The 25,347-nt window shown below is 41.5% G+C and overlaps 1 protein-coding gene across 1 annotated transcript in view; it reads right to left on the bottom strand.

Annotated features, from left to right (window-relative positions):
- The window catches only part of LOC128650146 (methanethiol oxidase-like), a 169,632-nt gene extending 144,641 nt beyond the window's left edge, over nt 1-24,991 (bottom strand). The window contains exon 1 of the mRNA XM_053703868.1: nt 24,968-24,991. Coding sequence (XP_053559843.1) covers nt 24,968-24,971 — 4 coding nt within the window. The 5' untranslated portion in view covers nt 24,972-24,991. The remainder of the gene's footprint in view (nt 1-24,967) is intronic.
- Nucleotides 24,992-25,347: the final 356 nt, after the last annotated feature.

Genomic DNA, 25,347 nt, shown 5'->3' with positions numbered 1-25,347 from the left:
GATTACACTGCAGAGCAGATAACTCAGAAACTCTTCTAGCAGAAGAAATAGCAACCAAAAACAGAACTTTCCAAGATAACATCTTGATATCTATGGAATGTAGAGGTTCAAACGGAACCCCTTGAAGAACTGAAAGAACTAAATTCAGACTCCAGGGAGGAGTCAAAGGTCTGTAAACAGGCTTGATCCTGACCAAAGCCTGAACAAAAGCTTGAACATCTGGCACAACTGCCAGGCGTTTGTGTAACAAGACAGATAAAGCATAAATCTGTCCCTTTAGAGAACTCGCTGATAATCCCTTATCCAAACCTTCTTGAAGAAAAGAAAGGATCCTAGGAATTTTGATCTTACTCCATGAGAATCCCTTGGATTCACACCAACAGATATATATTTTCCATATTTTATGGTAAATTTTTCTAGTTACAGGTTTTCTGGCTTGTACCAGAGTATCTATCACAGAATCCGAAAACCCACGCTTAGATAAAATCTAGCGTTCAATTACCAAGCCGTCAGCTGGAGGGAAACTAGATTTGGATGTTCGAATGGACCCTGTACTAGAAGATCCTGTCTCAAAGGTAGCTTCAATGGTGGAGCCGATGACATATTCACCAGGTCTGCTTACCAAGTCCTGCGTGGCCACGCAGGAGCTATCAAGATCACTGAGGCCCTCTCCTGTTTGATCCTGGCTACCAGCCTGGGAATGAGAGGAAACGGTGGAAACACATAAGCTAGGTTGAAGGCCCAAGGCGCTACTAATGCATCCACTAGAGTCGTCTTGGGATCCCTGGATCTGGACCCATAGCAAGGAACCTTGAAGTTCTGACGAGACGCCATCAGATCCATGTCTGGAATGCCCCATAATTGAGTCAACTGGGCAAATATCTCCGGGTGGAGTTCCCACTCCCCCGGATGGAATGTCTGACGACTCAGATAATCCGCCTCCCAGTTTTCCACTCCTGGGATGTGGATAGCAGATAGGTGGCAGGAGTGATCCTCCGCCCATTTTATGATTTTGGTCACTTCTCTCATCCCCAGGGAACTCCTTGTTCCCACCTGATGGTTGATGTAAGCAACAGTCGTCATGTTGTCTGATTGGAATCTTATGAATCTGGCCTTTGCTAGTTGAGGCCAAGCCCTGAGAGTATTGAATATCGCTCTCAGTTCCAGAATGTTTATCGGGAGAAGAGACTCTTCCCGAGACCATAGACCCTGAGCTTTCAGGGAGTCCCAGACCGCGCCCCAGCCCACTAGACTGGCGTCGGTCGTGACGATGACCCACTCTGGTCTGCGGAAGCTCATTCCTTGGGACAGGTGGTCCTGGGTTAGCCACCAACGGAGTGAGTCTCTGGTCTTCTGATCTACTTGAATCACTGGAGACAAGTCTTTATAGTCCCTATTCCACTGTTTCAGCATGCACAGTTGTAATGGTCTTAGATGAATTCGCGCAAAAGGAACTATGTCCATTGCTGCAATCATCAACCCTACTACTTCCATGCACTGAGCTATGGAAGGTCGTGGAACAGAGTGAAGAACTTGACAAGCGTTTAGAAGTTTTGACTTTCTGACATCTGTCAGGAAAATCTTCATTTCTAAAGAATCTATTATTGTCCCCAAGAAAGGAACTCTTGTCGACGGAGACAGGGAACTCTTTTCTATGTTCACCTTCCACCCGTGAGATCTGAGAAAGGCCAGAACGATGTCTGTGTGAGCCTTTGCCTTTGAAAGAGACGATGCTTGTATCAGAATGTCGTCCAAGTAAGGTGCCCGAGTACCTTTGTGAAAATCCTTGGAGCAGTGGCTAGCCCGAATGGGAGAGCCACAAACTGGTAATGTTTGTCCAGAAAGGCGAACCTTAGGAACTGATGATGATCTTTGTGGATAGGAATATGTAGATACGCATCCTTTAGATCCACGGTAGTCATAAATTGACCCTCCTGGATTGAAGGTAAAATTGTTCGAATAGTTTCCATTTTGAACGATGGCACTCTGAGAAATTTGTTTAGAATCTTTAAATCCAGAATTGGTCTGAAAGTTCCCTCTTTTTTGGGAACTACAAACAGATTTGAGTAAAACCCCATTCCTAGTTCCACAGATGGAACTGGGTGTATCACTCCCATTTTTAACAGGTCTTCTACACAATGTAAGAATGCCTGTCTCTTTATTTGGTTTGAGGATAAGTGAGACATGTGGAACCTTCCCCTTGGGGGTAGTTCCTTGAATTCCAGAAGATAACCCTGAGAAACTATTTCTAGTGCCCAGGGATCCTGAACATCTCTTGCCCAAGCCTGAGCGAAGAAAGAGAGTCTGCCCCCTACTAGATCCGGTCCCGGATCGGGGGCTACTCCTTCATGATGTTTTGGTAGCAGCAGCAGGCTTCTTGGCCTGCTTACCCTTGTTCCAGCCTAGCATCGGTTTCCAAGCTGGTTTGGTTTGCGAAGCATTACCCTCTTGTCTAGAGGCTGCAGAGTTGGAGGCCGGTCCGTTCCTGAAATTGCGAAAGGAACGAAAATTAGACTTATTCTTGGCCTTGAAAGGCCTATCTTGTGGGAGGGCGTGGCCCTTACCCCCAGTGATGTCTAAGATAATCTCTTTCAATTCTGGCCCAAAAAGGGCTTTACCCTTGAAAGGGATATTAAGCAACTTTGTCTTGGAAGATACATCCGCTGACCAAGACTTTGGCCAGATCGCTCTGAGCGCCACAATTGCAAACCCTGAATTTTTCGCCGCTAATCTAGCTAACTGCAAAGCAGCATCTAAAATAAAGGAATTTGCCAACTTAAGTGCGTGAATTCTGTCCATAACCTCCTCATACGAAGTCTCTCTACTGAGCGACTTCTCTAGTACCTCGAACCAGAACCACGCTGCTGTAGTGACAGGAATAATGCACAAAATAGGTTGTAGGAGGTAACCTTGCTGTACAAAAATCTTTTTAAGCAAACCCTCCAATTTTTTATCCATAGGATCTTTGAAAGCACAATTATCCTCGATAGGAATAGTAGTGCGCTTAGCTAGTGTAGAAACTGCCCCCTCGACCTTAGGGACTGTCTGCCATAAGTCCTTTCTGGGGTCGACCATAGGAAATAATTTCTTAAATATAGGAGGGGGGACAAAAGGTATGCCGGGCTTCTCCCACTCCTTATTCACTATGTCCGCCACCCGCTTGGGTATAGGAAAAGCGTCGGGGTGCACCGGAACCTCTAGGAACTTGTCCATCTTGCACAATTTTTCTGGAATGACCAGGTTGTCACAATCATCCAGAGTAGATAGCACCTCCTTAAGCAGTGCGTGGAGATGCTCTAATTTAAATTTAAATGTCACAACATCAGGTTCTGCCTGTTGAGAAATTCTACCTGAATCAGAAATTTCCCCATCTGACAAAACCTCCCTCATGGCCACTTCAGATTGGTGTGAGGGTATGACAGAGCAATTATCATCAGCGCCCTCCTGCTCTACAGTGTTTAAAACAGAGCAATCGCGCTTTCTCTGAAATGCAGGCATTTTGGATAAAATATTTGCTATGGAGTTATCCATTACTGCCGTCAATTGTTGCATAGTAACAAGCATTGGCGCGCTAGAAGTACTAGGGGCCTTCTGCGTGAGCAAAACTGGTGTAGACACAGAAGGAGATGATGTAGAACTATGTCTACTGCCTTCATCTGATGAATCATCTTGGGCAACTTTAACCCTTAAAATGAGCCGTTTACAGTTTTAACCCCTCTACAGTCCCAGCTACAGCCTTTGCTGCGACTTTACCAAACCCAGGGGGGTATACGATACCAAATGAAGCCTTCTAGGAACCTTTTCAACCACTTCTAGACCCACACACATGCAGCTGCATGTCCTGCTCTCAAAAGTAACTGCGCAGTAATGGCGCGAAAATGAGGCTCTGCCTACTACATAGAAGGCCCTTCCTGACTGGGAAGGTGTCTAAACCAGTGCCTGACGTAAAAAAACGTTCCCCAAAGTTATAAAGTGTGAATTTCAACTTCAAACTGTATAAAATGCCCAAATAAAGCAATCGATCTAGCCCATAAAAGTGTCTACCAGTTTTATAGCCCATATTAAGCCCTTTATTCTGTTTGAGACTAAGAAAATGGCTTACCAGTCCCCATGAGGGGAAAATGACAGCCTTCCAGCATTACACAGTCTTGTTAGAAATATGGCTAGTCATACCTTAAGCAGAAAAGTCTGCCAACTGTTTCCCCCAACTGAAGTTATCTCATCTCAACAGTCCTATGTGGAAACAGCAAACGATTTTAGTTACTGCTGCTAAAATCATATTCCTCTCACAAACAGAACTCTTCATCTTTTTCTGTTTCAGAGTAAATAGTACATACCAGCACTATTTTAAAATAACAAACTCTTGATAGTAGAATAAAAAACTACAACTAAACACCACATACTCTTCACCATCTCCGTGGAGATGCTGCTTGTTCAGCAGGCAAAGAGAATGACTGGGGTGGGCGGAGCCTAGGAGGGACTATATGGACAGCTTTTGCTGTGCTCTTTGCCATTTCCTGTTGGGGAAGAGAATATTCCCACAAGTTATGGATGACGCCGTGGACCGGACACACCAATGTTGGAGAAATTAAGGTTCCCTTTAAGTGACGTCATCCAAGATGGCGTCCCTTACATTCCGATTGGCTGATAGAATTCTATCAGCCAATAGGAATTAAAGGGGAAAAATCCTATTGGCTGTTGCAATCAGCCAATAGGACTGAACTTTCATCCTATTGGCTGATCCAATCAGCCAATAGGATTGAGCTCTCATTCTATTGGCTGTTCCAATAGATGAGGACTTCGATGAGGACTTCTGCCCGCTTGAATGAAGACTTCTGCCGCCTGGATGAGGATGGATGTCCGGTCTTCGAAAACTGTAAGTGTATCGTCGGGGTTAGTGTTAGGTTTTTTTAAGGGTTTATTGGGTGGGTTTTATTTTTAGCTTAGGGTTTGGGCACTTCGTAAAAGAGCTAAATGCCCTTTTAAGGGAAATGCCCATCCAAATACCCCTTTCAGGGCAATGGTTAGCTTAGGTTTATTTAGTTTTTATTTGGGGGTTGGTTGGGTGGGTGGTGGGTTTTACTGTTGGGGGGTGTTTGTATTTTTTTTAACAGGCAAAAGAGCTGATTTCTTTGGGGCAAATGCCCTGCAAAAGGCCCTTTTAAGGGCCATTGGCAGTTTAATGTAGGCTAGGTTTTTTTTTATTTTGGGTGAGCTTTTTTATTTTGATAGGGCTATTAGATTAGGAGTAATTTGTTTTTATTTTTGATAATTTCATTTTTTTATTTTGTGTAATTTAGTGTTTATTTTTTTTGTAATTTAGATAATTGTATTGTAATAATTTAATTTATTTTATTTTATTGTAATGTTAGGTTTTAGTGTAAGGCAGGTTAGGTTTTATTTTACAAGTAAATTTGTATTTATTTTAACTAGGTAGTTATTAAATAGTTAATAACTATTTACTAACTAGTCTACCTAGTTAAAATAAATACAAACTTGCCTGTTTAATTAAAAATAAAACCTAAGCTAGCTACAATATAACTATTAGTTATATTGCAGCTAGCTTACGGCTAGATTTGGAGTTTTGTCGGTAATGACCCGAAAAGCTAACGCCGGCTTTTTTCTGGCTGCACCATAAAAATAACTCTGGTATTGAGAGTCCACATAAAGGCTGCGTTAGGCTCCAAAAAAGGAGCGTAGAGCATATTTAACGCAACTTCAACTCTCGATACCAGAGTTGCTTACGCAAGCGGCCAGCCTCAAAAACGTGCTCGTGCACGATTCCCCCATAGGAAACAATGGGGCTGTTTGAGCAGAAAAAAAAACCTAACACCTGCAAAAAAGCTGCGTTCAGCTCCTAACGCAGCCCCATTGTTTGCTATGGGGAAACACTTCCTACGTCTGCACCTAACACTCTAACATGTACCCCGAGTCTAAACACCCCTAACCTTACACTTATTAACCCCTAATCTGCCGCCCCCGCTATCGCTGACCCCTGCATATTATTATTAACCCCTAATCTGCCGCTCCGTAAACCGCCGCTTACATTATCCCTTTGTACCCCTAATCTGCTGCCCTAACATCGCCAACCCCTATATTATATTTATTAACCCCTAATCTGCCCCCCACAACGTCGCCTCCACCTGCCTACACTTATTAACCCCTAATCTGCCGACCGGACCTGAGCGCTACTATAATAAAGTTATTAACCCCTAATCCGCCTCACTAACCCTATAATAAATAGTATTAACCCCTAATCTGCCCTCCCTAACATCGCCGACACCTAACTTCAATTATTAACCCCTAATCTGCCGACTGGAGCTCACCGCTATTCTAACAAATGTATTAACCCCTTAAGCTAAGTCTAACCCTAACACTAACACCCCCCTAAGTTAAATATAATTTACATCTAACGAAATTAATTATCTCTTATTAAATAAATTATTCCTATTTAAAGCTAAATACTTACCTGTAAAATAAATCCTAATATAGCTACAATATAAATTATAATTACATTGTAGCTATTTTAGGATTAATATTTATTTTACAGGCAACTTTGTAATTATTGTAACCATGTACAATAGCTATTAAATAGTTAAGAACTATTTAATAGTTACCTAGTTAAAATAATTACAAAATTACCTGTAAAATAAATCCTAACCTAAGTTAGAATTAAACCTAACACTATACTATCATTAAATTAATTGAATAAAATACCTATAATTACCTACAATTAAACCTAACACTACACTATCAATACATTAATTAAATACAATATCTACAAATAACTAAAATGAAATAAACTAACTAAAGTACAAAAAATAAAAAAGAACTAAGTTACAAAAAATAAAAAAATATTTACAAACATAAGAAAAATATTACAACAATTTTAAACTAATTACACCTACTCTAAGCCCCCTAATAAAATAACAAAGACCCCCAAAATAAAAAATGCCCTACTCTATTCTAAATTACTAAAGTTCAAAGCTCTTTTACCTTACCAGCCCTGAACAGGGCCCTTTGCGGGGCATGCCCCAAGAAGTTCAGCTCTTTTGCCTGTAAAAAAAAACATACAATACCCCCCCCAACATTACAACCCACCACCCACATACCCCTAATCTAACCCAAACCCCCCTTAAATAAACCTAACACTAAGCCCCTGAAGATCATCCTACCTTGTCTTCACCTCACCTCACCAGGTATCACCGATCCGTCCTGGCTCCAAAATCTTCATCCAACCCAAGCGGGGGCTGGTGATCCATCATCCGGTGGCTGAAGAGGTCCAGAAGAGGCTCCAAAGTCTTCATCCTATCCGGGAAGAAGAGGCGATCCGGACCGGCAACCATCTTGATCCAAGCGGCATCTTCTATCTTCATCCGATGACGACCGGCTCCATCCTGAAGACCTCCACCGCGGACCCATCTTCTTCCGGCGACGTCCAACTGAAGAATGACGGTTCCTTTAAGGGACGTCATCCAAGATGGCGTCCCTCGAATTCCGATTGGCTGATAGGATTCTATCAGCCAATCGGAATTAAGGTAGGAATATTCTGATTGGCTGATGGAATCAGCCAATCAGAATCAAGTTCAATCCGATTGGCTGATCCAATCAGCCAATCAGATTGAGCTCACATTCTATTGGCTGTTCCGATCATTTTTTTCAAAACATCATTGCACCAGCAGTTTGCAGCCTCAGAGCAGACAGACCAATTATGGAGCAGCGGTCTTTGTTAAATCTACCCCTAAGTGTCTTAGTTATAGCATGCGTACATTGTATCAGGCTACCTGTAAATGACAATAGACTCTGCCATACATTGTAAAGTATTGTGTACAGTTGTGTAATGTAAAAAGTTTTTTTTATTCTGCAGTTTGTTTGCAATACTGGGTTTGTTCATTACATTTTTTTAAATGGTATATTTTTTATCCGATTAATGGGAAAAAATAATCGGAAATGTATTTTGACCTGAAAGTTACGTCATAAATGTACATTTAGTTTTCACAATTTATATATTGTGAACCCCCATTTAAATTACCAACGAGCCGCCACTGACCTCATGGGACACAGAATCTTCAGAGGCGGATGACTCCCAGACGGAGAGAAGAGCACTCTATTACGGCATACGGAGGTTAAATGATTTGGCTGGATTACCCGGGCCTCCTAGCAATCTAAGCAGGGAACAGAATCCGAGAAATCCTCCTCAGAAAAATCAGAACCCTCCATAACTTGACCGGGCAAATTTGGACAAAAGCAACTGGCACCTCACACCCCCAATGGCTGGGGCACTCACCCCCTCCTATGACCCAGACAAGTACAGGACAGACCCTCTCCACCGACACTCGGTTAGAATATGGAAATGGAGTACGAAAACGTGACCACTCTCGGTCACAAAGTGCAACCCACAGGCCAAGGAAAAGCGCGCCAGTCACTTCAAGAATTGCGTAAAATCACATAACAAACATGATTAAAGTCCCCCACTGTTCAATAACCCGCCTCAGGAGATATTAACCCTAGATTCCATAAAGATAAAGGAGTCCCACTGAAACCCTGTGTTCTATCATTACATTATATTCCCACAGAGAAAGGAAAATAAAAGATCTTACCATAATCTATGCGGTGGAACAGTAACACGGTCCTTCAAGTTTGACAGATAGTAGCGTCACTTCTGACATGGACTTGAGTGAAGAAAAGCAGGCAGCGAAACTAGTCAATGCTGATTGCTTATTGAGCTGTTAATATGAGCCGGGATGGTTTTGCAGAAAGACTATCCCTGCATCTCCGGACTCTAACTTTCATCCATGCTCTCACTGAGAGGCTGACAGGACTACTTAAAAAAACTGTCCAATCTCGACGAGTACTACCTTCCATAAGAGACTACTCCATAATCTTCCAACACTTCTCTGCCAACCTCTTGTGACGAAAGGCAAAGAATGACTGGGGGATGAGGGGAGTGGGGAAGTGGGGAAGAAATTTAAGCATTTGGATGGGGTGTCTTTGCCTCCTCCTGGTGGCCAGGTTCTGTATTTCCCAAAAGTAAAAATGAATGCAGCTGTGGACTCTCCCCGTTTTAAGAAGAAAATTTTAATTTTTTTTTAACGTAATAATTATTAAATATGTTCAAGTGCTGTTATTTAATAAGCATTATTGTAAATGTACTATCCCATCATGATTTTTTATATAAAAGATGACACCACAAATTGATATATATATGTGTGTGTATACATATATTCTTTTTAGGTTAAAACGGAGAGCGCCACACACTAAAAGAATTGCTTACTTAGTTGCAATCTGTTACATGTATGCAAGTCGCTTCTATATATATACTTACGGCTAGATTTAGAGTTTGGCATTAGCTGTCAAAAGCAGCTTTAAGGGGTCCTAATGCTACTTTTGGCCGCCCGCTGGTATTTAGAGTCAGGCAGGAAAGGGTTGAACGCTCACTTCCTTACCGCAACTCCAGGCTACCGCAGATCCCCTTACGCCAATTGCATATCCTATCTTTTCTATGGGATCTGCCTAACGCCGGTATTTGGAGTCTTGGAAGAAGTGAGCGGTAGACCCTCTGCCGACAAGACTCCTACCGACAAAAAAAGTAAATAGTTAAGAGCTTTATGGGCTAAGCCAGAATATCACCCATAAACTACCAATGTACCCCTAAACCGAGGCCCCCCCACATCGCCGCCACTGTAATAACATTTTTTAACCCCTAATCTGCCGACCGGACACCGCCGCCACCTTCATTATACCTATGAACCCCTAATCTGCTGCCCCTAACATCGCCAACACCTATATTATATTTATTAACCCCTAATCTGCCCCCCCCAACGTCGCCGCTACCTAACTACAAGTATTAACCCCTTAAGGACCAGCGACGTACCCTGTATGTCGCTGGCCTTTTTTTGGGACTTGATTGCTTTATAGCGTGGTCTTGCCACCAGCATTGAGACTGCTCTATTGCACAAAGCCTGCTGGAGGGAGGGAATTAATAGCGTGTTCTTGCTTGTGCTATTATGTCCTGATAAAACCCTTAACGACCATTGACATACAGGGTACATTGTGGTCATTAAGGGGTTAAACCATAATCTGCCGACCGGATCTTGCCGCCACTATAATAAATGTATTAACCCCTAAACCGCCGCACTCCCACCTCGCAAACACTATAATAAATATTATTAACCCCTAATCTGCCCTCCCTAACATCGCCACCACCTACCTACAATTATTAACCCTTAATCTCCCGCCTGCAACGTCACCGCTACTATAATAAAGTTACCCTAACACCCCCTAACATAAATATAATTTAAATTAAACGAAATAATATTCCTATTATTAAATAAATTAATCCTATTTAAAACTTAATACTTACCTAGAAAATAAACCCTAATGTAGCTACAATATAACTAATAATTACATTGTATTTATTTTAGGATTTATATTTATTTTACAGGCAACTTTGTATTTATTTTAACTAGGTACAATAACTATTAAATAGTTAATAACTATTTAATAGCTACCTAGTTAAAAAAATTACCTGTAAAATAAATCCTAACCTAAGTTACAAATACACCTAACACTACACTATCATTAAATTAATTAAATAAATTACCTACAATTAGCTAAAATAAAACACAATTAAATAAACCAATCTATAATACAAAAAAAAAAAAAAACACTAAATTACAAAAAATAAAAAAATATTACACCTTATCTAAGCCCCCTAATAAAATAAAAAAGCCCCCCAAAATAAAAAAAATTCCCTACCCTATTCTAAATTACAAAAGTAATCAGCTCTATTACCAGCCCTTAAAAGGGCTTTTTACGGGGCATTGCCCCAAAGTAACCAGCTCTTTTACCTGTAAAAAGAAAATACAAACCCCCCCAACATTACAACCCACCACCCACATACCCCTATTCTAACCCACCCAAACCCCCCTTAAAAAAAACCTATCACTAACCCCCTGTAGATCTCCCTACCTTGAGTCGCCTTCACTCAGCAGAGCCGAAATCTTCATCCAATCCGGGCGATGTGGTCCTCCATCCAGTAGAAGTCTTGATCCAAGCGGCAAAGAAGAGGTCTTCCATCCGGGCGATGTCTTCTTCAAAGCGGCATATTCTATCTTCTGATTGGGCATTGGGGGGGCAGATTAGGGGTTAATAAATATAATGTAGGGTTCAGCGAAGTTAGGGACAGCAGATTAGGGGTTCATAGGGATAATGTAGGTGGCAGCGCTGTCCGGTCGGCAGATTAGGGGTTAATAAGTGTAAGGTTAGGGGTGTTTAGACTCGGGGTTCATGTTAGGGTGTTAGGTGTAGACTTAGAGAGTGTTTCCACATAGGAAACAATGGGGCTGCGTTAGGAGCTGAACGCTGCTTTTTTGCAGGTACGCCTAATGGCGTATTTAAAACAGTGTAGCAAAGTTTAAAATGCTAGGTATAAACGATGCCTATCGATCCCCGCAAAACCACAATGTGTTGATTCACAGGATAAACATACGTTGTTTGAACACACAGAATAGGTGACCTGAGGAAGGGGCGTGAGCCTGAAATGCGTAGTGGTAACGTATACACAAGTCTGGCCAGGCAAGTGTTCACAGCTTTTTTTGCTCTATATTTGAACAGATTACTATTGTTTTTTTATTTATATGTTTTATTCTGTGTGTTCAAACAACGTATGTTTATCCTGTGAATCAACACATTGTGGTTTTGCGGGGATCGATAGGCATCGTTTATACCTAGCATTTTAAACTCTGCTACAGTGTTCTAAATACGCCATTAGGCGTTTGTTATGAGATGTGTTAGGGTGGAATACAACCATTTAATTGACACACCTATGTGATAACAATGTTTTAACAAACATTTTTGTTGATTCGTATTCATCAGATATGTTTGTTAGAAATATTTTTTAACGTTATTTTTCAATAAAAGAAAGCATTTTATCTATACATTGTGATTTCTGAATTTGTATATGATGTAGACAGCGCTGTTTATATATCATTAAACATATATATATATATATATATATATATATATATATATATATATATATACCAAAAGAATAAAATATATAAATATAAAAGGCATATTACAATATCTTGACTTGTTTTAGGGAATGGGTTAATTTTGTTTTGTTTCAGAGAAATCAATCCATGCATATAATAAAATGCACATCTGACCCTAGATTACTATTGTGCTTAAACCCTGAGCAGAATAACGCTGGTTAGCCAATCAGGAACAGCAATTGCTCAGTCACACATCACTGGCAATGTCCTGTGTAGGAACTTCAATGCTTGCATTTCCTTAGAAGGATTTTACCTATGAGATAAACCCTTTAAGGCGGTTGAACACATGGTTAGCTAGGATCAATAATGCAAAAATGACATGTTCTAAAATGCAATGTCACAATTAGTATGTCCCTTTAAGTACTGGCAGACTCATATGAGTGTTTCCCAATAATTTCTTTTGGAAAAACTTTCATGTATTTTTAAAATGAAAACACTGTGAACTAAGTCTAATTGACAATTATGTACAATTCTGTATTTCTTAAATTCATTTTGTGTAACATTCTCATTAGATGACCTGACTATTCCCTGGGTATACATTCATCATATCCTGCATGAGTATCAAGTGAGACAATGGTGTAGACAAGAAAACAATGCAATTCACTGGAACATGGTAAATTCTGAATTTACTAATACAGGTCAGATGAACACATTGCAAGCACAAGGGTATGGGTAGTTCTGGTGCCAGTACCATTACAGCTGAGACATGAAAGTAATCTAAATGCTGGCTGATTAAAGGGACATTATACACTCAAACACTCGCTGCTTGGAAGAAGACTTCACTGCCTGGAACAGGACCTTCTCCGCCGGTCTTCAGGACAGGTAAGGACCACTTGGGGGTTAGACTTAGGTTTTTTTAAGGGGAGATTGGGTGGGTTTTAGAGTAGGGGTGTGTGGGTGGTGGGTTGTAATGGGGGGGGATTGTTCTTTTTTTTACAGGTAAAAGAGCTGATTACTTTGGGGCAATGCCCCGCAAAAGGCCCTTTTAAGGGCTGGTAATAGAGCTGCTTACTTTTGTAATTTAGTTTAGGGTAGGGAAATTTTATTATTTTGGGGGGCTTTGTTATTTTATTAGGGGGCTTAGATTAGGTGTAATTAGCTTAAAATTCTTGTTATCATCTTTTTTATTTTTTTGTTTAGTGTTTTTTTTTTTGGTTTACTTAATTGTATTTTAGTTTAGATAATTGTAGTTTATTTAATTTATTGATAGTGTAGTGTTAGGTTTAATTGTAACTTAGGTTAGGATTTATTTTACAGGTAATTTTGTAATTATTTTAACGAGGTAGCTATTAAATAGTTATTAACTATTTAATAGCTATTGTACCTAGTTAAAATAAATACAAAGTTATCTGTAAAATAAATATAAACCCTAAAATAGCTACAATGTAATTATTAATTATATTGTAGTTATCTTAGGGTTTATTTTATAGGTAAGTATTTAGTTTTAAATAGGAATAATTTAGTTAATAATATTAATATTATTTAGATTTATTTAAATAATAATTAAGTTAGGGGGTGTTAGGGTTAGACTTAGGTTTAGTGGGTAATACATTTAATATAGGTGGTGGCGGTGTAGGGGGGTCAGATTAGGGGTTAATATTTTATGTAGGTGGCGGCGGTGTAGGGGGATCAGATTAGGGGTTAATATATTTTATGTAGGTGGCGGCGGTGTAGGGGGGTCAGATTAGGGGGTAATATATTTAATATAGGTGGCGGCGGTGTAGGGGGATCAGATTAAGGGGTAATATATTTAATATAGGTGGCGGTGGTGTAGGTGGGTCAGATTAGGGGGTAATACATTTAATATAGGTGGCGGTGGGGTCCGGGAGCGGCGGTTTAGGGGTTAATAATTAGGCTTATTGCGTTGGGGGGTTGTCGGTCTAGGGGTTAATACATTTATTGTTAGGAGTGAGAGGGGGGATTGCGGATAGAGGGGTATACGTGTCGGGCTATTTTTGGGAGGCATGTTAGACAGATAAGGGAGATTTAAAAGTTTAGTAAGTTTTTGTAGGCGACAGAAGTTGCTAAAGTACTTACACTTATTTCTGGACATCGCTAGTTTGTCCGACTTACGGCACTTTAGCAACTGCCGGCACCATATATGTAATACCCCGATGTGGGAGGTGAAACTACGGGAGGCGCGGGTTACCTCGCTTGCGCCGAAAAGTACGCCGTATATCTGATTGCGCCCCAGACTCCTAACCAAGCCCCAAAGTTTTATGAGAATACCATCAGCTACCTTCTCCAGCTTGCTCCTGTTTGTGTAAAGGGTCTTTTCATATTCAAAAGAAGGGGGAGGGGGAGTGTCTTATTTCCCTCTGTGGGCTTTCCAACTACCTTTTCAACAGAGCCAAACTGTTAGCTTCTAAGTAAGTTTTTAAACAGTTTTATACTGGATTTTTATATCAGTATCTGTGGATCTTATTCTTGATAGTAGTGTCTATTACATGTAGTTATATGAAAATGAGTGTATACTGTCCATTTAAGCACAGAAGATATAATAAATAATGTAGTGCAAGCTTAGTAAGAGGTCAATGTAAAATAGAAGTGTGAATGCATGATGTGTGATTGAAGTGGGGTACAGTGTAAGTGCAGAGGCTGTATGAATGTTGGTAGGATACAGGGTAAGTGCTGGCTGTGTTTGGGGTACAGTGTGAGGGCAGGCTGTGTTAATATATAGGCAGGGTACAATATGAGTGCAGGTTGTGTGAATGTAGCCAGGATAGAGTGTTAGTGTAAGTGGTATGAATGTAGGCCGGCTACAGTGTTTGTGTAAGCTGTGTGAATGTACATGGGTACATTGTGGGTGCAGATTGTGTGAATTTGGGGGGTACAGTGTGAGCACACTCTGTGTTTGGGATTAGTGTGAATGTTGTGGGGTAGTGTAAATGCAGGCTGTGTAAATGTAGGTTGGTACAGCTTGAGTGCAGGTTGTATAAATTTAGTGGGGTGCAGTATGAGCGCATGTTGTGTGAATATTGGAATACAGTGTGAGTGAAGGTTGTGTTAAAGTAGAGGTGTGCAGTGTGAGTGCAGGTTTGTGTTAAAGTAGAGGGGTACAGTGTGAGTGCAGGTTGTGTGAATGTAGTGTGGTACAATGTGAGTGTAAGTTGTGTGAATGTAGTGGGCTATGGTGTGAGTACAGGTTGTGTGAATGTAAGGGGTATCGTGTGAGCACAGGTTGTGTGAATGTAGTGGGGTACAGTGTGAGTGCAGGCTGTGTGAATGTAATAGGGTATTGTGTGAGCATAGGTTGTATGGATGTAGTGTGGTACAGTTTGAGTCCAGGTTTTGTGAATGCAGTGGGGTAAAGTGTGAGTGCAGGTTGTGTGAATGTAGTGGGGTACAGTTTGAGTACAGGTTGTGTGTATGTAGTAGGGTACAGTGTGAGCACAGGTTGTTGTGTGTATTTAGTGGGGAACAGTGTGGATGTAGCTTGTTGTTATGTGTATGTAGTGAGGTACAGTGTAAGTGCAGTCTGTGTGACTGCAGTGAGCAATAACAGTAATGTACAAGTGAGGCATGTAGTGTAGTGGGGTACAGTGTAAGTGAAGGTTGTTGTATGAATTTAGAGTGGTACAGTGTGAATGCAGGTTGTTTGTATGTAGTGGGGTATAGAGTGAGTGCAGGTTGTGTGTACGTAGTGGAGTGCAGTGTGTGAATGTAGTAGGTTACAGTGTAAGTGCAGGTTGTGTGTAGGTAGTGGGGTACAGTTTGAGTGAAGGTTGTGTGAGTGAAGGTTGTGTGTATGTAGTGGGGTACAGTATGAGTGCAGGTTGTTGTGTGTATGTAGTGGGGTACAGTGTAAGTGCAGGTTGTGTATAGGTAGTGGGGTACAGTGTGAGTAAAGGTTGTGTGTATGTAGTGGGGTACAGTATGTTTACAGGTAGTGTGTATGTAGTGGGGTACAGTGTGAGTGCAGGTTGTGTGTATGTTGTGGGGTACAGTATGAGCGCAGGTTGTGTGTATGTTGTGTATGTAGTAGGGTACAGTGTGAGTGCAGGTTGTGTGTAGGTAGTGGGGTACAGTTTGAGTACAGGTTGTGTGTAGGTAGTGGGGTGCAGCATGAGTGCAGGTTGTGTGTAGGTAGTGGGGTACAGTGTGAGTACAGGTTGTGTGTAGGTAATGGGGTGCAGTATGAGTGCAGGTTGTGTGTAGGTAGTGGGGTACAGTGGGAGTGCATTTTGTACGTATGTAGTGGGGCATAAAGTGAGTGCAGGTTGTTGTGTGTATGATGTGTGGTACAGTGTGAGTACAGGTTGTGTGTAGGTAGTGGGGTACAGTGTGAGTACAGGTTGTGTGTATGTTGTGGGGCACCTTGTGAGTGCAGGTTGTGTGTATGTAGTGGGGTACAGAGTGAATGCAGGTTGTGGGGTACAGTGTAAGTGAAGTCTGTGTGACTGTAGGGAGCAATATCAGCAATGTGCAAGTGAGGCAGTGTGAGTGCAGGATGAGATACAATATAAAAAGTGAGAGCAGACAACTGAAACATAAGTTAAGACTTCTTGAGCACAAAAGCAATGTGAGTATAACAATAACGTGTGTGTGCAGGTTTAGTGTAAACAGGTGGTATGGTCAAGCAGGTGACATGGGGCTCCAGTTATCATTCATATTCTCCTATATTTTTTCCGAAAAGCTCTCATGAGAAATAATTCCCCTATTTATTGTAGCCCTTTGTCATTTTGCTGCAGGGATTAACTGCACTTTGCACTTTGCCCTTTGCTCAACCCTGCATCACATGGTAGTGAGAGCCAATCAGAGGCTGGCAGTTTTTCAGAGACTTCCTGTGAGGAGAGTTTAGTCAGAGCTGTTCAGGGCTGCTGAAAGATGTGTGTGTAATTCTGCCTGGGATGATAAAGGCTGCATCCAGGACCCTGCATGCTGTGAACACTCAGCCTGATGTCACAGTAAGAAGCAGCTGCATTGGGACTAGAGTGAGCTGTCATTCCAGACTGTCAGCACTTAAGTGGAAATAAAGCATCCAGGACCCTGCATGCTGTGAACACTCAGCCTGATGTCACAGTAAGAAGCAGCTACAGTAGGACTAGAGTGAACTGTCATTTCAGACTGTCAGCACTTAAGTGGAAAAGCAAGCAGCAGAGAAAGCAGCCAGACCTTTTCTAGAACATTCTACAGGAGGATTCAGGTTGTGGAACAGTTACAGTTATCCCTCACACTAAACATATATCTGAAACTTACTAAGGGCCCCAACGTGCACCACCACAAGTGACTTTACTTAGCAGTGTATTTTGGGAAAAAGGGTACCCTGCAAAGTTTGGGACTGTTATGTTATTTATATGTTGTTCTATTTGCATTTAAATATATTCTGTGTTACTTTATAATCTGCTTCTGTTTATTATTGCATGTTGTGGGGAACTCATTGTCTCAGTGTTGTGGGTTCCCTGAGAATTGTTATCACTGAATGGAGGCACTGTATGTTACATTAATCAAGATGTCCCAGACTCCCTACTCCAGCAGAGACTTAGGTCATTCCTGTGAAGCCACAGCGTCAAAGGTGACCGTCCAACCTGTATCATTCTCACCAAAGATAGATAAGGAAGGGGTTACAGATGGAGGCACTGCTGAGATGAACTGGGACAGTAAGAAGTGTTTAAGCAAGACCCCTGTTCCATCACCCAGAGATGTTAGAGAGTGGGCTAGAATAATGAGTATTCCTCCCCAGAAGGTTGTGGCTGTGCAAACTCCTATTTGACTCATCTGGAGGAAGTTTATAGATGCCCTAAAACTGATCCCTGGGTTGGAAAACCCTGCCATAGTTCAGGCTAAGAAAACAGGAACTCATGGTGTGACCCTTGTTTAGGGGGATCAGGATATAAATCCAGAAAAAGGAACAACTAGAATCCCTATACCTGGAGCAGACCCTAAAGGGTGCCTGATAGTATACCCAGAAGGAGATTCTGACCACGAGGAGGGTGATGATTCTGACCTGATATTTCAAAATAGTGACAGTGAGTCTGAAGATGATTTAAATGTAAATGATTCTGAAGGCAGTTCTATAGTAAGTGAAAGGAGACTAAAGAATGATTCTCCTAAGCAAGAGATTTCTTCTCCCATAACAAATGTACTTAAACAATTAGCAGTGGAACTGACCCAAGCTCAACACATTCACAATTACAAGAGATTGAAGATTTTCTCTGGGATTGACCCTACTCCTGCTTCAAATCCTGGAGAGACACTACTTTGCAGCTTCTTAGAGAATGGGCTTGTTCTGAGGATGTGAAATGACAAAGGCTCATAGAAGGTTTAAAAGGTCCGGCCTTAGACCTGGTAAGACACCATCAAATTATCCATCCTCAAGCTTCTGCATCAGAGCTCCTTCAAATTATAATGACTGCATATGCAGAGGAAGAAGATGAGTTTGAGTTGAGAGAACGATATGCAAATACAATTCAAGTAAAAGGTGAAAAACTGTCTGCCTATGTTGTGAGAGTAGAACTCATAGTAGGAACATTAGTGGAGAAAGGGATCATTCCCGCATCTGAAATTGACAAATACCGGTGCAAACAGCTCCTTAGAGGAACACTACCTGGAGACTCCTGTGCAGCCACCTTGGAGAATCTTTTATGTATTAAAAAGGTTCTATCTTTTGCTGAAGAAATGAAGGAAGTAAGGACTATAGAGAAGACTCATCTTACTCATTCACGGATAAGAGCTCCTGAGAAATCCTCTGCTCAGGACAGTTCCCAGAAAATCAAAAGTACAAAAGAGAAAAAAAGAACCTCAACCCAGAAATTGTGAATCAATCAATTCAACTACCCAGGATAATAAACATGACAAACCTCTCAGGTGTTTTAGATGTAATGGACTTGGGCATATAGCATCCCATTGTACACATAAAGAAGATGTTCTTCAGGTTGAAACCTTTGTCACAGATACCTTACCCAAAAGAAAAGTTTCTAGAAAAAAAAGTGGACTCATTGGAAGAAGTGTCACATTAAGAGCCTGGAAACAGCTGCAAGTATCAGAGTTGGACCCAAGCCATTGGTATCACTTATGGTTGAGGGCATCCCAGCTTCTGCATTGCTAGACACTGGATCCCAGGTGACCATTATCTTCAGATCATTTTATGATGCTCACCTACGTCACTTACCTATTGCCACAGCTAAAGATGTCAGTTTATGGGGGCTAGGTTCACAAGCCTGTACAGTAGAAGGAGTAGTCATAGTGCAGATTGTCATCCCACAACTGAACACTGGAAAGACTTGCTCCATGGATGTGGAGGCTCTGATGTGCCCTACCCCTAAACAATCAAGTTTCTCCATTCTCCTGGGAACCAACACTAGTATGGTTCAAAACTTGTTTAGATCCTACTTGCATGAGGTAGGAAATGTAACCATTAATCAGTTGGCTGAATTGGAACCTGCCCTAAGACACGAATATCACAAATTAGCTCAAGAATCACTGACTGGGCAGTTCCATTACTGGGGCCCCCAGCCTTTGACTTTACGACCTGGAGAAATGAAATCTGTTAAAGCTGTACCCACCTTACAGGAGGGTATGATTAATTGTGCACAGATCTATTGTGTAGAATCTATTCCTGAAGAGGACATTCGAAAGGGCTGGATGATTATGCCTGAAGTCAAGGATTGGCAGAAAGGCACAACAGGCATTTTTGCAGTAACTGTCTGTAATCTGTCCCCAAGAGATGTCCATATTGATCATTGTCAAGAATTGGGAATCCTTCACCTCTTAGAGGAAATAACACCAATTTCTGCCCTTCCCATAGAACCAGCAGTCAACTCCTCAGGAGAATTGGAGTTTGATTTTGAAGACTCAGGTTTACCATTTGAATGGAAAGAGAGATTGCTTAAAGCTCTAAAAACCAGAAGAGGAGTCTTCTAAACTAAAGACATGGATGTAGGGTGTTACAGGAGTGCACAACATACCATAAGATTGACGGACTCTGCTCCCTTTCATGAGAGGTCTCGATGTATAGCATCACGCAATGTGGAGGATGTGAGAAACATCTTGCAAGAAATGGAAGATACTGGCATTATCAAAGAATCTAGAAGTCCCTATGCTTCTCCCATTGTAGTGGTGAGGAAAAAGAATGGCTCTGTGCGATTGTGTATAGACGATCAAACTTTAAATAAACAAACAATTCCTGACCAGTATACACTACCCCGAATAGAAGATCTACTGAATGCTCTATCTGGTAGCAAATGGTTTAGTGTATTGGATCTCCACTCTGGATATTATCAAGTTCCCATGAAAAAAGAAGACCAAGAGAAAACATCATACATCTGCCTTTTGGGTTTTTACCAGTTTACCCGTATGCCACAAGGGATTACCGGGGCCCCAGCAACTTTCCAGAGATTAATGGAAAAGACCCTTGGGGACCTTAGCCCAAGAGAGTGCCTTGTTTATCTGATGATATAATAATTTTTGGAAGAACCCCTGAAGAACATGAAAATCGGTTGCTGAGGGTGTTAGATCGATTGCAGGCTGAAGGTCTGAAGTTATCAGTTGACAAATGCAAATTTGCAAGAAGCTCAGTGACTTATGTTGGACATATAGTTTCTGCAGAAGGTGTGGCCACAGACCCAGCAAAAATAGAAGCAGTGGTAAATTGGCCAACACCAAAGAATATTGAAGAGCTACGTTCATTCTTGGGGTTCTGCGGTTACTACCGTCGTTTTGTAGAAGGTTATTCCAAGATAGCCATAAGTCTTCACAATCTTCTGAAATTGGAGCCTGGAGAGAATGCCAAGCAGAAGAGCCTGCATTCCAAGAAACCCATAGGAGATAAGTGGACTAATTCCTGTGAAGAGGCTTTTCAGCTACTTAAAAGTAAGATGACTGAAGCTCCTGTACTGGCATATGCAGATCTTGAGAAACCATTTGTGCTTCATGTAGATGCCAGCATGGAAGGGCTTGGAGGCATTCTCCACCAGGCACATCCTGAGGGGCTGAGGCCTGTTGCCTACATTAGTCGGAGCTTGTCTAAAGCTGAAAAGAATTACCCAGTGCAAAAAACTAGAATTTCTGGCATTGAAGTGGGCTATTGTAGATAAACTACATGATTACCTGTATGGTGCAGAATTTGAGGTGAGGACCGACAACAATCCCCTCACCTATATCTTGACCAGAGCTAAACTAGATGCCACTGGACATCGCTGGCTTGCAGCTTTGTCCAACTATAGCTTCTCATTGAAATACAAGCCTGGATCTACTAATGTGGGAGCTGATGCTTTATCTCGGAGACCTGGACTTCCTCCAGAGACAGATAAAGAAGATTGGATTGAAATTCCTGGCCCTGGAGTAAGGGCATTGTGTCAGACCTCTATCACTGAAGATGGATGGGTTAACTTTTCTGAATTGAGATGCATCGACTCACTCAGTTGTAGTGCTGAGGTAGTTCCAGAGGCTATGTGTTACCCAGTTAACCTGCCCCAGTGGACAAGCATCAGTAATGAGGATAAAAAACAAACTCAAGCTCAAGACCCAACAGTGGGCGCATTATTAAAAGCTGTTAAGAATGGGTGCCAAAAATACTTGAACTGTTTACCTGCTGAGTTGCAACAACTATTCAAGAGAGAATGGAGCCATTTCCGTATTGAGTAGGGACTTCTCTATAGGCTCATTCAATATCATGATCACCCAGGATGATGACAGTTGGTATTACCAGAAAAGTATAGAGGAATGGTACTAAGATCCCTGCATGACCAACATGGACACCTGGGGGTGGACAAAACTTTTGGATTGGTGCAAGATCGTTTCTTCTGGCCAAAAATGAGAGAGTCTGTGGAGAGGCATTGTCATAATTGCCGAAGGTGTATTCAGAGGAAAACTCTACCTATCCAAGCTGTGCCAATGGGCCACCTAAAGAGCTCTGGCCCCATGGATCTAGTCTGTATGGATTTTCTGTGTATTGTGACTGATTCAGCAGGAGTAGGAAATTTACTGGTAGTGACTGATCATTTCACCAGGTATGCTCAAGCTTACCCTACTAAAGACCAGAAAGCCACCACAGTTGCCAAAGTGCTATGGCAGAAGTTTTTCATTCACTACGGGTTACCTAGCCGAATTCATTCTGATCAGGGTCGTGACTTTGAAAGCCAACTCATAAAAGAACTTTTGAAACTGCTAAACATTGAAAAGTCCAGAACTACTTTACCATCCTGAAGGGGATGCTCTTCCTGGAAGGTTCAACCGTACAGTGTTGGACATGTTAGGGACCCTTAACGATACAGAGAAAAGAACCTGGAGTAGGCATGTTGAAGCCATGGTTCACGCATACAATTGTACAAGACATGAATCTACAGGATATTCTCCTTATTACTTGCTTTTTGGTCGAGAAGCAAGGCTTCCAATAGATCTTCAGTTTGATGTCTCTTCTAATGGAATGGCCCCTGTCCCACATTACCAGTATGTTTGCAACTTGAAACAGAGTCTACAAAGAGCCTAGGACCTGGCAGAGAAGGCTAGTTCCCGGATTAACGAAAATAACAAAAGACGTTATGACGCTAAAGTCAGGCATAGTGAAATTCAGCCAGGAGATAAGGTATTCCTTAAAAACCTAGGTATTATCGGAAAACACAAACTCGCTGACCGGTGGAAAGGCACCCTTTTTGAAGTGGTTTCCAAGCTTCTAGGACTTCCTATATACAAAATAAAAGGGCCTGAAGGCCGAATTAAGGCATGGCATCCAAATCATCTGTTACCTGTTGGTTAACCAGAAGTGAAGGAAGCAGATAATTCTAGTGAAGGAAACCATGACAATGCAGGTTTAGATCAAGAGTGGTGGACACCTCCTGATGCTCAGCCAGAAGCTTCTGACCCTCCTGTTGCTTCTCCTCAGTCAGATCTTAATCCTGAAAGCCCCAACTTCATCCCTAGATCTACTGACACAGATACATATTCTATGGGGAGACCTAGGCCTCAAGCTATAGCACCTTTTCCAAACAGAGCAGTGAGAAGATCTACTTCTGGAGAAATTCAACAGTTGCCACAAAGAGACTCAAGAGGAAGTCAAAGACATAGGCGTCCACCAAGATTATTCACTTATGACCGAGTAGGGGAACCCACATACTGGCAAGAGTCCCACTCCAAGGTCATACAAGTATTACATACCCTTGAAACCTTGAATACATTGTTAGGTACAGGAACACAGCTGTATTAGATTAGTTTGTTACTTGTGCCAGAGTGATGTTTAATTATTTAATGTATCTACCCTGCAAGTGGAAGGCAGGAATTTTACAGGGGGGAGAATGTAGCCCTTTGTCATTTTGCTGCAAGGATTAACTGAACTTTGCACTTTGCCCTTTGCTCAACCCTGCATCACATGGTAGTAAGAGCCAATCAGAGGCTGGCAGTTTTTCAGAGATTTCCTGTGAGGAGAGTTTAGTCAGAGCTGTTCAGGGCTGCTGAAAGATGTGTGTGTGATTCTGCCTGGGATGATAAAGGCTGCATCCAGGACCCGGCATGCTGTGAACACTAAGCCTAATGTCACAGTAAGAAGCAGCTGCATTGGGACTAGAGTGAGCTGTCATTTCAGACTGTCAGCACTTAAGTGGAAATAAAGCATCCAGGACCCTGCATGCTGTGAACACTCAGCCTGATGTCACAGTAAGAAGCAGCTACAGTAGGACTAGAGTGAACTGTCATTTCAGACTGTCAGCACTTAAGTGGAAAAGCAAGCAGCAGAGAAAGCAGCCAGACCTTTTCTAGAACATTCTACAGGAGGATGCAGGTAGTGGAACAGTTACAGTTATCCCTCACACTAAACAGATATCTGAAACTTACTAAGGGCCCCAACGTGCACCACCACAAGGGACTTTACTTAGCAGTGTATTTTGGGAAAAAGGGTACCCTGCAAAGTGTGGGACTGTTATGTTATTTATATGTTGTTCTATTTGCATTTAAATATATTCTGTTACTTTATTATCTGCTTCTGTTTATTATTGCATGTTGTGGGGAACTCATTGTCTCAGTGTTGTGGGTTCCCTGAGAATTGTTATCACTGAGTGGAGGCACTGTATGTTACATTAATCAAAATGTCCCAGACTCCCTACTCCAGCGGAGACTTAGGTCATTCCTGTGAAGCCACAGCGTCAAAGGTGACTGTCCAACCTGTATCATTCTCACCAAAGATAGATAAGGAAGGGGTTACATATCATTCAAAAATTCAGTTTGACTGTAAAATTCTGCTTCTCTGTTCTCACTCTCCTTGGAGAACATGTTCTCCAAAAAAAGGTTTACATTAGATCCTTTTAATCGTATTTCATATAGTTCTCATTAATTCTCCTACTTACAAATGTATCATTTATATTCTCCTGTGGAGGACTGAAAGTTCTCCTACAAGTTGCTTCATTAAAGTTCTCCATAACTACTGTGGAGAACAGTATTAGAAATCTATTCTCTACCAGTGTAGAAGCAGTTACACAAAAAAAAGAGAGTGCAAAAATTATCTATAACAAAGCGCAATAATAATGTTGGCGTGATAAAAATATATAATGGAGCACCAAAATTTTATCTATTGGAGCATAAAAATAAGATCTAAAAGAAGCACTAAAATTGAAGCACATGAAAATGTAGATCTATTTTCTTACTTGACAGTTTGCTGAAGAGGGGCATTTACAAATCTACTAGAAAGGCTGTAAAGATATTTCTATTAGTTTATATATGATTGACAGGGAGAATAGTTGCTTATTTTTGGTGATAAATAAGGAGAAGATACTAATCAGACTGGAGAAAATTATCATTAGTTCTCCTCAGCTCTCCTAAGGAGAAAAACAACATTTTTATGATAAATAAGGGCGCACATGTGTGCCTCTCCTAAGGAGAGCTGCAGAGCATTGATAGAAGAACAGAAAGGAGAATTCACAAAATTATGGATAAATGGAGCCCATGGTAGTAGAATGAGTATTATAAGTGTATGTAAATCTCACCCATCGTAGCTGTCTCCTGTTTCAGCTGCTGATCTCACCTTTCTAATCAGACTCTGATGTCCTCTCCTCTGATATACTCTGTGGGAGGGATAAGGGGAGGGGAAAGCAGCTCTGAGGGAGAAGTAGGGGGACTCTGGCTGTGCTACTGTGTCACAGGAGGAAGAGCAATTACAAAACCTAATGTCTGAGAGAGAACTTTGGCCGTGTTTCTTTTAAGAGAAGGGAGGCAAGAAGTGTGAGTGTCTGAGGTGTGTGTTAGACGGCAGCTCTTACTGCATAAATGTAGAATGTATTGTTTACTTACATATTCTGTCATGCAGCATGGGATATATATGCTGTGTTATTTGGGTTAAAGGGACAGTAAACACCTTAAGATTTGA

This window comes from Bombina bombina, chromosome 1 (genome assembly GCF_027579735.1).
Source record: "Bombina bombina isolate aBomBom1 chromosome 1, aBomBom1.pri, whole genome shotgun sequence".
Lineage (NCBI taxonomy): Eukaryota > Metazoa > Chordata > Amphibia > Anura > Bombinatoridae > Bombina > Bombina bombina.
Note: the sequence above shows the minus strand (reverse complement) of the source record. Positions and strands in the feature narration are given on the sequence as shown.